Here is a 15,718-nt window from a genome sequence, read left to right on the forward strand (position 1 = left end):
AAAGAACTCAGTTCTTTGCAGGTCAATAAACAGGGACTGGAAACAGAATGTGGACAGGAGAATTCTATAATGGCCATCAAATCCATTCTAACATACAATGAGCTGTACACCATTACCAATGGCTTCATCCGATGAATTACACTTCAGTGAGGACTCCATCTCTGTGATTTTACCCTTCATGAATGAATCTGTGAGAGAGAAGCCAATACTCATGAGAAAATCAGGTTTATCAACATATCCCCCCCCCACTTTACTCCACAAATGTACCATTAAGGTACCCCTTATACATGGCCCAACCATTTTTAGAGTCACAAAAGAGAAAAATCAATGAGCCTGAACTGTCATCTGATGGATTTAGTCATGTGACCCTTTTAGTCATGTGACCCGGTATTTCTGGAAAAGCAGTTTCTGCACTGCACACAATGATTTCAGGACTTATGATGCCATTTATGACCCCCATGAAGGATCATGAACTGGACAGTGTAAATCTCATTTGATAGTAGGTCCGCTTTGAAGGTCAACTCCAGGTTATTATAAAAAAATGCCCAGATAAGTGTAAAATATTAAAGCACCTCTGGCTGTAATACTTCTCTGAAGATGTCTCCTGCAGTGACTATTTGTTGCCTGTAGGTGTCACCCGTATTCTGGATTGAATGATTTCAAGTGTTACTCAACCCCCAGCAGTACAATCAGTCTGTAGATGCAGCAAAGCATGCTTGTTATACTCACTGTGGGACCTAAGGGGTTAATCCTCACATTGTGAAAAAAGGCTGCTGGATCCTGTTTTCTCTGATCCTCCCCTTCTTCCATTGTCCCCTAAATATCTCCTGATAGAACATAGGTATGGAGTCATGCTGCACATGCTCAGAGAGGTTTTTTTATTTCTTGGGAAGGTGCCTGTGATCAGCACATGGCCAGTCAGCGCTGTCCAGACAGAGGGCAGGGGTCCTCCTACAAACTTTAACCAGTGCTCTGTTGGACACTGATAGAAGTCACAAGACTGCTATATACAGCTGATGAGATATTTACTAAAATAATTGCAATTCCATGTTTTGTGTACAGTGGGAGAGTGGATATAGTGAATGCGGGGTCCGGGGAGAGCGGATATAGTGAATGCGGGGTCCAGGGAGAGCAGATGTAGTGAATGCGGGGTCCGGGGAGAGCGGATATAGTGAATGCGGGGTCCGGGGAGAGTGGATATAGTGAATGCGGGGTCCAGGGAGAGCAGATGTAGTGAATGCGGGGTCCGGGGAGAGAGGATATAGTGAATGCGGGGTCCAAGGAGACCAGATATAGTGAATGCAGGGTCCGGGGAGAGCGGATATAGTGAATGCGGGGTCCGGGGAGAGCAGATATAGTGAATGCGGGGTCCGGGGAGAGCGGATATAGTGAATGCAGGGTCCGGGGAGAGCGGATATAGTGAATGCGGGGTCCGGGGAGAGCAGATATAGTGAATGCGGGGTCCAGGGAGAGCGGATATAGTGAATGCGGGGTCCGGGGAGAGGGGATATAGTGAATGCGGGGTCCGGGGAGAGAGGATATAGTGGATGCGGGGTCCGGGGAGAGCGGATATAGTGAATGCGGGGTCCGGGGAGAGCGGATATAGTGAATGCGGGGTCCGGGGAGAGCGGATATAGTGAATGCGGGGTCCGGGGAGAGCGGATATAGTGAATGCGGGGTCCGGGGAGAGCGGATATAGTGAATGCGGGGTCCATGGGAGAGCGGATATAGTGAATGCAGGGTCTGGGGAGAGCAGATATAGTGAATGCGGTGTCCGGGGAGAGCGGATATAGTGAATGCGGGGTCCGGGGAGAGCGGATATAGTGAATGCGGGGTCCGGGGAGAGCGGATATAGTGAATGCGGGGTCCGGGGAGAGCAGATATAGTGAATGCGGGGTTCGGGGAGAGCGGATATAGTGAATGCAGGGTCCGGGGAGAGCGGATATAGTGAATGCGGGGTCCGGGGAGAGCGGATATAGTGAATGCGGGGTCCGGGGAGAGCGGATATAGTGAATGCGGGGTCCGGGGAGAGCGGATATAGTGAATGTTGAGTCCGGGGAGAGCAGATATGGTGAATGCGGGTTCCGGGGAGAGCGGATATAGTGAATGCTGGGTCCGGGGAGAGCGGATATAGTGAATGCGGGGTCCGGGGAGAGCGGATATGGTGAATGCGGGTTCCGGGGAGAGCGGATATAGTGAATGCTGGGTCCGGGGAGAGCGGATATAGTGAATGCAGGGTCCGGGGAGAGCGGATATAGTGAATGCGGGGTCCGGGGAGAGCGGATATAGTGAATGCGGGTTCCGGGGAGAGCGGATATAGTGAATGCGGGGTCCGGGGAGAGCGGATATAGTGAATGCGGGGTCCGGGGAGAGCGGATATAGTGAATGCGGGGTCCGGGGAGAGCGGATATAGCGAATGCGGGGTCCGGGGAGAGCGTATATAGCGAATGCGGGGTCCGGGGAGAGCGGATATAGCGAATGCGGGGTCCGGGGAGAGCGTATATAGCGAATGCGGGGTCCGGGGAGAGCGGATATAGCGAATGCGGGGTCCGGGGAGAGCGGATATAGTGAATGCGGGGTCCGGGGAGAGCGGATATAGTGAATGCGGGGTCCGGGGAGAGCGGATATAGTGAATGTTGAGTCCGGGGAGAGCGGATATAGTGAATGCGGGTTCCGGGGAGAGCGGATATAGTGAATGCGGGGTCCGGGGAGAGCGGATATAGTGAATGCGGGTTCCGGGGAGAGCGGATATAGTGAATGCAGGGTCCGGGGAGAGCGGATATAGTGAATGCGGGGTCCGGGGAGAGCGGATATAGTGAATGCGGGGTCCGGGGAGAGCGGATATAGTGAATGCTGGGTCCGGGGAGAGCGGATATAGTGAATGCGGGGTCCGGGGAGAGCGGATATAGTGAATGTTGAGTCCGGGGAGAGCAGATATAGTGAATGCGGGTTCCGGGGAGAGCAGATATAGTGAATGCGGGTTCCGGGGAGAGCGGATATAGTGAATGCGGGGTAAACCGGAAGTGATGCAACTTCACTGTTTCTGGGTTACCGCTATGGAAACCTGATAAAAGCTGATCATGGATTTCATTGGGTCTCTGGCCAACCAACGTTTGTGCTGGCTGGTAGCTCAGCTCTCCTGGTGGGACAGGAGGGCCTGAGATAGCGGAGGAAGACAGCAGGAGGGGGGATGTCCCCTCCTGCTCTTCGTATTAGCAATTGAGTGGCTTGTAAGCCCAATCAATCCTTACTACAAGAGAGCCACCTACCAGCTCTAAGAAATGGCACCAGCTGCAAGGATAACACGGTACAGCCACTTGAAGCACAATGACACACCAGGTACGTGGTTGTGTGGCAAGTGGTTAACTATCTTGCTCAAAGACAGTGCTGCATGAGGCTCAGAGAAAAATACCCTTCACTGTCCACAGTATCGCTGACTCAGCTGAAGTTACGGGCCCAAATACTGCTAGGGCAGTTGACTCCTCGCTACCCCATCGCGTCCTCCACTTTGATGGGGGACAGGAAGTGAGGTTTTGGTTGAGCAGTTCTACCCAAAGAACACTTCAATTTCACCTGAGTGGGAAGTACTGACTGAAACATTTACTCCAGCAGAGATGAGAGCTGCTTTGTAAGCTGTTCTTTAAGAATGAGCTTGACATGGAATGTGCCAAGAACACCCAATGTCCTATCCACCTACCAGGAAAGCAGTTATTTAAAGAAAATTGGATTCATTAGGAGATTTAGAAGACTTAAAAGAACAGCTGGCAGATCTGAAGAAGACTAGAATCATTTGAGAGCCTAGAAGTCCCTACTTTTCTCCTGTAGTGGTGGTCTGGAAGAGGGATGGCTGCATCAGGATGTACATTGACTATCATACACTCAAACTGACAGCTATTCCAGCCCAGTACTCTGGATGGACTACAATGTCTTTCCTGATCTACTCGTTCAGTGTGTTGGACTTGAGAAGTCTGTATCACCAGATTCCCTTGCACATCAAAGATAAATGAGGACTGCTTTCATCTGTCTGTTGGGGTTCAAAAGAATGCCCCATGGTGTGTGTTGAGAACCTCTGCAACTATCTAGTGTCTGATGCAGCAGATCATGAAAGACATGAATCTGATCTGGGTGTTGGTGTATCTAGATGACATCATTGTCTTTAAAAAGATGCTAGAAGATCACAAAGGGGCTGTTGGAGATAGTGTTGAAGCCAAGGCCAAAGCCCCAAAGTGTTACCAAATTTTTTCCTGGGACACTTTTCCTAATACCAAAGATTTTTGAAGGGATTTGCCAAGATACCTTAACCCTTCAAAAAGCCCCTAAAAAATGAAGGAGAGGAACATGGTTTGGAGACTCCAGATCAGTCCAGCCAAACCAAAAGGCCTAGAAACCTCAAGAGTCAATAAAAGAGAAGTGGTACTATCTCACAATTGCCAAGCTGGATGCACAAGGGTATCAGTGGTTAGTTGCTCTGTCCAGATTTCACTTCAGCCTGAAATATTGATCTGGAGTTGTAAACAGAGACATGATGAAGATCAAGGAGACCCCATGGACATTAAATATCTGCATAGGAATTAACTCAGCAGATGGAGAAGTAATCCAACTCTATGCCAGGGGTCTGAAACCTTTGGAGTCAGTGATGCAGGTGCCCCAAGCTCTTCTGTAACCTCGTTCAAGTGAGAGATGGTCTGCCTCCCCTCATTAGGGAGGATTTGAGAAAATTATTCAAAAAGTGTGGGATTGGTTACAACTGATGAATGGGTGTTCTACCAAAGGGGCTCCTCAGGTGATCCTGGAGATAACTGTTCCTTGCTGAAAAGCATAGTACAGTATTGACATCCCAGCATTAAGAACTTGGGACTATGACAACACCTTTAACCACTTTAGTACTGTGCTATAGCCACAGCGTGGTACTCTAGTTCTAGGAGAATGCCCAAAGGCTTCCTCCCGGTACCCCGCCCACTGCGTTTTATTCAATTTGTGATGAAATCTCCACTCTACAGATACCCTCTCCCCACTTAACACCCCATGTCCACAGGTACACTCAACACTACCCTTATTCAACCCTGCTCCTATAGGCGAGGTTGCTAAACATTTATAAAACCCACATAAGCACCTGTCCCCTGGACCCTGTTCCCTCTTAAATACTGTGGTCACCATCTTACTCTATTCCACACTCTCTAACCCACATCTTTAATCTCTTCCTCTCCACTGGCAACTCTCTAAAACATTCACTAGTCACCCCCATACTTAAAAAGCTTAACCTATGCCCCACCTCCTTGCTCCCCTTTTTCTCCAAACTCCTTGAACGCCTGATCTACAGCCAACTAAGTGACCACCCCATAAAGAATAATCTTCTTGATTCCCTTCAGTCCAGGGGTGGACTGACAACTCATGGGGCCCCCGGGAAATAGGGGATCATGAGGCCCCTGTGTCCTTGCCCAAACTCACAAAAGCCTATGAAAAAGGTACCAGGGGCATCAGATGGGGCCCCGGGCCCTCAGGCAGTGCCCAAGTTTCCAAATAGTCAGTCCGCCCCTGCTTCAGTCTGGATTTCACCCTCAACACTCCACAGAGACTGCTCTCTTAAAACTAACAAAGGATTTACTAACAGTAAAAACCAATGGACACTATTCTGTAGTCCTACTTCTGGAACTTTCGGCTGCCTTTGATAACGTTGACCACCCCCTCCTCCTCAATAAACTTTACTCGCTTGGTCTCCATGACTGTGCTCTTCGTTGGCTCTTATCTTACCTATCCCATCACACCTTCTGTGTCACCTACAATTCTAATTCCTCCTCTCCTCTTCCTTTTACATTTGGGGTCCCCCAAGGTTCTGTTCTTGGACCTCTCCTATTCTCAATCTACACCTCCTCCCAGGGTCAGTTGATAGCCTCCCATGGCTTTCAGTATCATTTATACGCTGATGACACCCAAATCTATCTCTATACCCCTCAGTTCACAACATCAGTCTCCTCATGTATCATTAATTTACTGACTGACATATCGGACTGGATGTTACACCACTTCCTAAAACTCTGTCTATCGAAAACTGAGCTCTTAATATTTCCTCCCCCACATGCTCCTTCCCTTGACTTCCCTGTCAAGATCAACAGCACAACCATCAACCCACCCCTCCATGCCTGGGTGCTAGATGTAGTCCTGGACTCTGAACTATCCTTTCAGCCCCACATCCAATCACTTTCCAAAGCTTGCCGCCTCAACCTCCGCAACATCTCCAAAATACGCCCCTACCAAACCAATGACACCACAAAGCTCCTAATTCACTACCTGGTTATCTCTCACTTCAGCTACTGCATCTCCCTCCTCATTGGATTACTTTTACATAGGATATCCCCTACTCAGTCCATTATGAATGTTGCTGCCAGATGCATCCACCTTACAAGTCACTCAGCATCTGCTACCCCTCTCTGCCAATTCCTCCATTGGCTGCCACTCACCCAACAAATTAAATTAAAAATACTAACAATAACTTATTATCCTCAACTCTCCCCCCAGCTACATCACCAACCTGGTCTCAAAATATCAACCAAATCATTCTCTTTGTTCCTCCTAAGACCTCCTGCTCTCTAGCACCCTTGTCACCTCCTCCCATGTTCACCTCCAGGACTTCTCCTGGAGCCTTTCCCATCCTTTGGAATTCTCTACCCCAATCTGTCTATCTCCTACTCTGTCCACTTTTAGATGATCCCTGAAAACTTTTCTCTTTAGAGAAGCCTATCCTGCCTTCACCTAACAACTGTACATGTATTTTCTCCATCAGCTCATTCCTCATAGTTATTACCTTTTGTATCTCTTGACCCTCCCTTTTTAGATTGTAAGCTCTAATGAGCAGGGACCTCTGATTCCTCCTGTATTCAGTTGTATTGTAACTGATCTGTCTGCCCTCATGTTGTAAAGTGCTGTGTAAACTGTTGGCGCTATATAAATCCTGTATAATAATAATAAATAATAATTACTTATTTGAAAAATTTTATAAAAGAAATGAAGAAAAACCTATTTTTTCAAAACATGTTTTGTTTGTTTAGCAAAAAATAAAAACCCAGTGATGATTAAATACCACCAAAAGAAAGCACAATCTGTCTAAAAAAAATGATACAAAGTTCATATGGGTACAGCGTTGCATGACTGCACAATTGTCATTCAACACTGAAAGCTGAAAATTGGCCTGGGCAGGAAAGGAGGTGAAAGTGCCCAGGACTGATGTGGTTAAACTTGTTAGAGATAGGTTCTCCTGGACTTTCATAAGGACCAAGGCTGAGAGCTAATGTCACTCCTGTCCTGTCTACTGCCCTCCAGAGCTTCTCCAAAAAGCCAAGTCCCATGGAGTGGGGGTGCATTGATTTTCTGTGCTTGGAGCCTGACACAAGTGGACAAAAGAGCATCCTTGCTGTGACTAATCACTTCACCCAATGTGAAGAGAGCAGGCATCAGCCGAACTGACAACGTCCGTAAAGAGACCAGAGTGAGGCCTGGCCGTCTAGTGCCCAAGTGTGATGATATACAAGGACTTGTGCCCCTGTGCTTTCCCTCTGTGTCAGGAACCTTTCCCTTACTGCAAATATTTTGCCTGTCTGTTGATCACGTCTCCTGGCACCAGTACTGACCCATTTGCATGTTCTGCTTAGTAAGTTCCTGTGAGACACCAGTCCCATCCATCCTCTGTGGACAACTGTACTACTGGAACCTCAGGTACTTTATTTTTTACCCTTTGTTCAGCTTCCTGTACTTCTTGGTCCGTGAACATGGCATTGTGCTGTGTTCCGCTAATACTGTCCCTAACAGGCAGGGTACCTGTCCCTACTCTACCAACTTGAAAAATGTGTGCCAAACCTGGGAGCCAAGGCCTCAGATAGGCTCTTCCTGACCCAAGATGGCTGCACATGGGGTGTCAGCACAGGAGACACATGGGGTGGCAGCATCCAATAGAAAAGCTTCCCCAGTGACCCAGGAAACCATAGAGAAACCTTTTGCCTCTTGACTTCCTCTCCAACAACAGTGCAGAAGAGCTCCATCTACAGTGAAGAAAGTATAATGCATCTGCTTACCGGCATACTTAGAATTACACCCCAGAACATTCTGTTACTCCTCTTGAATATGGGGATACCACATATATGAAACTTTTTCAAGGTCTAACCACAGAAGGGCCCAGAATTCAAGGAGCACCTTGGGCATAAATTAGGTATATGACTTCCTGACCAGCTATCACATGTTTGGAGACCATGAAGCAGCAGGAGAGTAAAAACACCCACAAAATTACCAAATTTTGGAAAGCAGACACCCCAATGTATTTTCTAAGAGGCATCACAAGTCTTTTGAAAAGGTTAGTTTTTTGTCATAAGTTTTTGGAAAATGTAGAATGAAAATGTATTTTTTTTTACACAAAGTTGTCAATCTATTTGGATATTTCTCACATACAGTACAGACACACTTAGAATTTAAACCAAAAACATTTTCTGCTACCGCTTCTGAGTACGGGGATACAACATGGGTGAGACTTTTTAAATGTTTGCACTGATTATGTATTGTGGGGTTGATTTACTAAAACTGGAGAGTGCAAAATCTGGTGCAGCTGTGCATGGGAGCCAATCAGCTTCTAACCTCAGCTTGTTCAATTAGGCTTTGTCAATAAAACCAGGAAGCTGATTGGTCTCTATGCAGAGTTTCACCAGATTTTTGTTCTTCAGGTTTTAAAAATCAGCCCCTATATGTTTTCACAAAAATGTTTCGACCATGTACAGTGTACTATAATGCTCACCTTTGTACGAGTGGTCAGGAAATAAAGCTTAGGGTAGCAGTTCCTGTTCTGAAAATCCAAGCAAACCTACCCTTCTGGTACATGGCTGTCCCCATAGCACAATGCTGTGTTCGCTGATCAAGAAGTACAGGAGGCTGAACAAAGGGTAAACAAAAGAGTACCTGAGGTTCCAGTAGTACAATTGTCCACAGAAGATGGATGGGACTGGTGTCTCACAGGAACATAGTAAGCGGAACATGCAAATGGGTCAGTATTGGTCCAGGCAGAGAAGTGATCAGGCAAAAATTGGTTGAGGCAGCAGGTAGAAACATGGTCAAAAACTGGACCAGGGCCTATTCAGTCAGCAGGCAGAGACATGGTCAACTAATAGCCAAAGAATTGGTCCAGGAATCAGGCAAAAAACAAAGTTGAGAAACAGACCAGAGTCAGGAATTGAAAGTTCTTCTGGGACACTAGTTCGGGCCCTAATACTTTTAGGCTGATGATGTATGTGATGGAGCATAGACAGGACAGAACACACAGAGTAGATGGCAAACGCACAAAGCTTTATTGAGGCAAACAGATGACAGTCACCGAATAGGGAATTCGCAGGGAGGGTGAATATGCCAGTCCAGGACAACACGGAAGGACCAACACACTTAAAGTCCAACACTGAGAGTCAAGGGAGAGTCTCTGTAGGAAGTAATCCAACAGGGGGTTTGGTGTGAGTCTCTGTAGCAAGTAATCCAACAGGGGGGGTTGGTGTGAGGTCAGCACAAGAACAGTTCAAGTGAAGGAGGCAGAGAGCATGTACTCACGGATCTCTGGTGTCTAGCAGACAGTCTTCCCTAGCTCTGGGAGAAGGGGGGTCCTAGGCAGCCTTGGGTCTCTGCCGAGCCTGGCCACGAAAAGGCCCCTTCCGTCAGCTACACAGCGGTGAATACCTCAGGAGCTCTGGCATCAGCTTCTTAAAACTGGTCGGACCCCCTAGTCACCTAGGCAACCGGGGGGGCCCCGGAGGTAGCGTGGCTCCAGCTTGTCTTAGGAATGCCTTTCATCTTTGCAGGAGGGAAGAGAGGCACGGAAGAGTGACGGCAGAGAGAGCAGGGACAGAGCAAGGGGCTGAGAGGGGGGGCAACTGTGACACTCCTCCCCTTCCATTTCACGAGTGCCAGCAAGGGGGACCCAACCGGGTTCCCTTGAAGGCACTTGTGGGCCCTGACTTAGCTACTGTGGATCTTGTTGGCGGGAAAGGCCGTCTGCATTTTGGTGTTGGCTTCCCCGTCTATATTGAATGGTGAAATTATAAGGCTGGAGGGCGAGGCCCCACCTAAGGAGGCGCCCATTGTCTCCGGACACCCGGTTCAGCCATGTGAGGGGGTTGTGATCAGTGACGATGGTGAACTACTGGCCGTACAGGTAGGGCTGTAGTTTCTTTAGGGCCCAGACTATGGCCAGACATTCCTTCTCCAATGTAGCATAGGCAACTTCCCGGTCCAGTCGTTTGCAGCTGAGGAAAGCAACGGGATGTTCCTCCCCAGCCTCGTTGACTTGGCTGAGGACAGCCCCTAGGCCGTAGGTGGAGGCATCTGTCTGCACAAGGAAGCGTCTGTTTTTGTCAGGGGCAGCCAGGACGGGGTTGCTGGCTAGGGCAGCTTTGAGGTCACGGAAGGTGGATTCACAGGCTGAGGTCCAGGTCACCATCCAGGGACTGTTCTTTCGGGTCAGGTCGGACAGGGGCTGGGCTGTGGAGCTGAAATTAGGCACAAATTTACAGTAATAACCGGCAGTGCCGAGGAAGGCCATCACTTGCTTCTTGGTCTGGGGGGTGGGCCAGTCATAAATGGCCTGAACCTTGGCTGGTTCAGGTTTCAGTGTCCTCCCCCCTACTCGGTGCCCGAGGTACTGTACCTCCGCCATTCCCAACTGGCACTTGTCTGGTCTCACTGTGGGCCCGGCCCTGCAGATTCGGTCTAGGATGGACTCCCACGTGGGCCAGGTGCTCCTCCCACGTGTCGCTAAATATGGCTATGTCATCTAGGTAGGCGCACGTGAACTCTTGACATCCCTCTAGTAGCTGGTCCACGACCCGTTGAAAGGTGGCGGGGGTGTTTTTCATGCCGTAGGGCATGACGAGGAATTCGTACAGGCCGAACTGGGTAATGAAGGCAGAGCGCTTTGTGAGGGCAATTTGCCAGTAACCCTTGCTAAGGTCTAGGGTGCTAACGTAGCGGGCCCCAGCTAGACGGTCCAGCAGGTCGTCTATGCGGGGCATGGGGTAGGCATCACTGACAGTGTAGTCATTCAACCTCCGGTAGTCCACACAAAAGCGGGTGGTCCCATCCTTCTATGGAACCAGCACCACCGGGAGGCCCAAGGACTGTGGGAGGGTTGGATGATACCCAGTTGGAGCATCTCAGAGAGTTTGGCCCGGATGGCCGACTTCAGAGATTCGGGGACCCGGTATGGGGCCTGCTGGATGGGTTTCTGACTGTGGGTCTCCACGTGGTGGAGGGCTAACCCGGTGCAACCCGAGGTGGCCGAGAAGGCGACGGCTCGGTCTGATAGCACGGTCCGCATCTGGGCCCGTCTGGCGGGGGTTCAGCTGAGCCCCCATGGGAATCTGATCTAAGGGAGTGGTGGCTTGCAGGAGATCAGGCAGGGCTCCCTCATCTTCTCTGCCTGTGGAAGCAGGGCAGACGGCTAGCACGGGTAGAGTCCAGTCGTGGTACTCTTTCAACATGTTGATGTGGACCGTGCGCTGCTTGAGGTCACAGGCTCCGAGGCTAATGATGTAGCTAGTCTCGTCTAACTTACGAAGGACCTTGTAGGGCCCTTCCCAGGTGTGCTGGAGCTTGTTCTGGGGGTTGGGGATGATCTTGAGCACCTTCTGCCCTTTAGTGAACTCTTGACCGCGTGCCTTGCGGTCGTACCTTACCTTCTGGCGTGTCTGGGCTGCCCGGAGGTGGTCGTGGGCCATGGTGGCCAGGCGGGTCAGCCTCCCCCGCAGCTTGAGAATGTAGGGAACGACGGGGGTACCCGTGTCCTCTATCTGCCCTTCCCAATGCTCCCGAAGCAGTGATAGGGGACAGCAGACCTTCCGCCCGTACAGGAGTTCGAAGGGGGATAACCCCGTTGACTCTTGCGGTACCTCCCGATATGCAAACAGCAGGTGAGAGAGGAGCTTCTCCCAGTCAATGAAGGACCTCAGCATGCTCTTCAGTGTGCCATTGAAGCGCTCGCAGAGGCCATTGGTTTGGGGGTGATAGGGAGTGGCCTGGATCGCCTGTACCCCGCATGTGCGCCAGAGGGATTGGACCACCTCGGACATGAACTGGGTACCCTGGTCAGTCAAGATCTCGCAGGGGGAACCCACCAGGGAGAAAACGGTGACTAGGGCCTCAGATACTTTAGGGGTGGAGATGCTGGACAGGGGAACAGCCTCGGGGTAGCGGGTGGCGTAATCCACCACCGTGAGAATGTACCGCTTTCCGGACTTACTGGGTTCGGGCCAGGGGTCCCAGGATATCTACAGCTACCCGCTGAAAGGGCTCATCAATGATGGGTAAGGGGCGGAGCAGAGCCTTGGGGTGATCCCCTGGACGTCCCTTCCTCTGACAGATGTCAAAGGGTCTGACAGAAGTGGGCTACGTCCTGGGTGATACCCAGCCAGTAGAAGGCTTGGGTCAGACGCAGCCCCATTCTCATCTTACCCAGGTGGCTGGCTACTGGATTGTCATGGAATATCGGGAACCTGAACCGTCCAGGCACTATCAGTTGTTTGGAGCTAGCAGAGGGTTGACCCGGGCAGCTTGGGCCTGCCTCGCGAAACAACAGCCCCTGCTCCCACCAGAGCTGGTCTCCACCCTCCTCCTGCCGCCCTGCGGTGGCCTGGGTCCTAAACTTAGCCAAGGTGGGGTCTGTGGATACCTCCTGCTTGAAGGTCTCCCAGTCCCAGGTCAGGGGAAGGTCGGGGTCAGGTGGGGGTTCACTCACCGAGTCCATGCTGGGGAAAGGTCCCGTGGTAGTTTCGTCTGTAGGAGGACCTCACATCCACCGGGAGGCCACCCATGACGCCGATCTGGCACTGTTGCTCCCCGAACCCATAGTCGAGGTGTACGGATGCTCTGGGGATATGATGTCGGGCTCCTCCTGCCAGCTCGATGGCGAATCCAGGGCCGGGTTGGATGGCTTCTGGCCAGATCACTCGGGGGTCGGCGATGGTCAAGAAGACCCCCGTATCCCAAAAACCGGTGGCGGGTTGCCCATTCACCTGCAGGTGGCGCTGTTTTTGGGTGGGGTATGTTGCCCCCGGTGGGTGGACACTGTAAACCCCCCGGGAGTGGTTGTCTTCTGGGAAGCCCATCCATTCGCTGGGAAGCGGGGGCAGTGGTTCTTCTGCGGGAATGAGCACCAGGTAGTGGACCGGGCGGGGGAAGCGGTGGCTTCGGAAGGTGGGGCAATTGGCTTGGAGGTGCCCCGGCTGGTTGCACCCATTGCAGTGGCAGCCCATGGGGGGCCCCGTGAACCAGGCTCTGGGTGGCAGTCCTGCAGAGTTGGCAGTGATAGGTGGGGGGCCCATTTTGGCAGAGGTAGTGGGGGGCGGGGCCCTTGGCAGCTCAGGGGCCCGCCATTTCTAATGTGGTTTGATGGCCAGGATCTCGTCGGCCAGGGCAGCGGCCTTTGCAAGGGTGGTAGGGGCTTTCTTACCCATCTGCGCACCTCCGCCGGGCATTGGTTGTAGAATTGCTCCTTCAGAAAGGCTTGGATGATTTCTTCTGCGGAGCGGGCCTGTTCCCCTTCTAGCCACCTCCAACAGGACTGTGACATCTTGTGCGCATACATCCGATAGGACGGCTCCGCATGGCAGGGCAGGTCACGGAAGCGCACCCGATGCATTTCTAGGGTCACCGCGTAATACTCCAACACAGTCTGTTTGACCTGGGTGTAATCCCAGCCATTCACATAATCCAGAGTGCGGTAGGCCACAGCTGCACCCCCTTCTAGCAGACACACGAGGTGCCGTATCCAATCTGTGCTGGGCACCTCCATGAGCTTGCACTGCTGCTCAAATTCCTGAAAGAACTCCTCCACATCCCCGGCGGCTTCGTTGAAGGGTTTAAAATCTTTTCAGCTGACCCGGGGAGAGGGGTAACCAGTGGCCCTGGGGCTGGAAGGACAGCTTAGCTCACGGTGACTCCCTTGGCTCTCTCTTTTATGCGCCCTCCAGATAGCCTCTCGCTTGTCCTCTGCTGTGGTGTCTGACCCCAGGAGGGCGATCTCTTCCTCCACCCGAGTAAGCCAGGGGCTCTTGGGCCCTGGGTCATGGCGTGCTGGGGAGGCTGGGGTTGGCCTGCTCTCCACCCTTGCTGGGGCATCCTAGGGATCAGCTTCCTCAATGGCTGCAACCAGATCATCTTTGGCTAGGCCCCTCCAGGTAAGGGACTGCTGCTCAGCCCTCTCCTGCAGATATGCCACAGTCCACTTCCTGTATTTGCTGGGCCGGGCCTGTTCCCCCATCTGCTGGCTTTCGCTGTCTGCCATCTCCTCAGTGTTCTGATCCCACCGCTGCCAACCAGTGTGACAGAGCGTAGGCAGGACAGAACACACAGAGTAGATGGCAAATGCACAAAGCTTTATTGAGGCAAACAGATGACAGTCACCGAATAGGCGAGTTCGCAGGGAGGGTGAATACGCCAGTCCAGGGTGACACAGAAGGACCAACACACTTAAAGTCCAACACCGAGAGCCAAGGGAGAGTCTCTGTAGCAAGTAATCCAACAGGGGGTTTGGTGTGAGTCTCTGTAGCAAGTAATCCAACAGGGGGGGTTGGTGTGAGGTCAGCACAAGAACAGTTCAAGTGAAGCAGGCAGAGAGCATGTACTCACGGATCTCTGGAGTCTAGCAGACAGTCTTCCCCAGCTCTGGGAGAAGGGGGGGTCCTAGGCAGCCTTGGGTCTCTGCCAAACCAAAAGGTCCCAGCCCCAGCCCAGTCCCCTTCCGTCAGCTACACAGCAGTGAATACCTCGACAGCTTCTTAAAACTAGTTGGACCCCTAGTCACCTAGGCAAAGGGGGGGGGGGGGGGGGCTGGAGGTAGCTTGGCTCCAGCTTGTCTTAGGAATGCCTTTGCAGGAGGGAAGAGGGGCAGGGATGAGAGACGGCAGAGAGAGTAGGGACAGAGCAAGGGGCTGAGGGGGGGGGGGGGCATCTGTGACAATGTAACACTCCACTACTTGTGCTCAGGGCCGTCTTAGTAGCATCATGGGCCTTGGGCAAAATAATGCCCCAATTTATGCACCTACTCTCAAGAATGAAAATATAAATAGTTGTTAGAATATATACATATATGTATTAGTACTTTCAGTTTTAAACAATTAGAAAACATGCTGTAAATCAAGGACTAATCAACACAAAGAGCACAGTACAGCGGGGAAAGGAGGGCAAAGTACTTGGGGAAGATGTCATTTCAATTGTAGATGTAGACCAGTGACAGGCTGCTACTGTCCCCTTAGCCCAGATCCTGGGACGCTGTCTGGGACATGGCCTCCGGAACAGCTTAGTAAAAAGCATGACTATGCTGGAAAATCCGGGACAGTTGGCAAGTGTAATGTAATGCAAGATTATCATGGGCCCCCCATGCACCTGGGGCCCCTGGGCAATGCCCAGAGGTGCTCATGCAATAAAATGGCCCTGCTTGTGCTTGCCACTTCACCAGGAAATAGCGCACTGCTGGTGCTTCCCTGCTGCAGGATGTTCAGCACGCCGGACTCTTTTAGTAGGGACTCTTTCATCCTCCGAATCAGAGGTGGTGGTTTTTGAACCATTGCTTTCCACAGGTTTCTACTCTGAATTGGAATTTGACTTCCTACATTCCTCAGGACTGCTTGGTGTACTGTTAGTGATACCAGTTCATGTGGAAAGTATTTTCTTATACGTGGCCATTCCTTCACAGGACCATTTT

General features: G+C 51.2%; 1 protein-coding gene across 1 annotated transcript in view; it reads right to left on the minus strand.

The window, feature by feature from the left end:
* The window catches only part of LOC149462953 (asialoglycoprotein receptor 1-like), a 33,437-nt gene extending 23,336 nt beyond the window's left edge, over positions 1–10,101 (minus strand). Inside the window, exons 1-2 of the mRNA XM_089676111.1 lie at positions 9,987–10,101; positions 117–188 (exon numbers count right to left, since the gene is read on the minus strand). Of these exons, the coding sequence (XP_089532237.1) occupies positions 117–188; positions 9,987–10,101 (187 nt within the window). The remainder of the gene's footprint in view (positions 1–116; positions 189–9,986) is intronic.
* Between the last annotated feature and the right edge of the window lie 5,617 nt (positions 10,102–15,718).

Source organism: Staurois parvus, unplaced genomic scaffold, assembly GCF_062004578.1.
Source record: "Staurois parvus isolate SC_StPar_1 unplaced genomic scaffold, SC_StPar_1.0 ptg000164l, whole genome shotgun sequence".
In the NCBI taxonomy this organism is placed as follows: Eukaryota; Metazoa; Chordata; class Amphibia; order Anura; family Ranidae; genus Staurois; species Staurois parvus.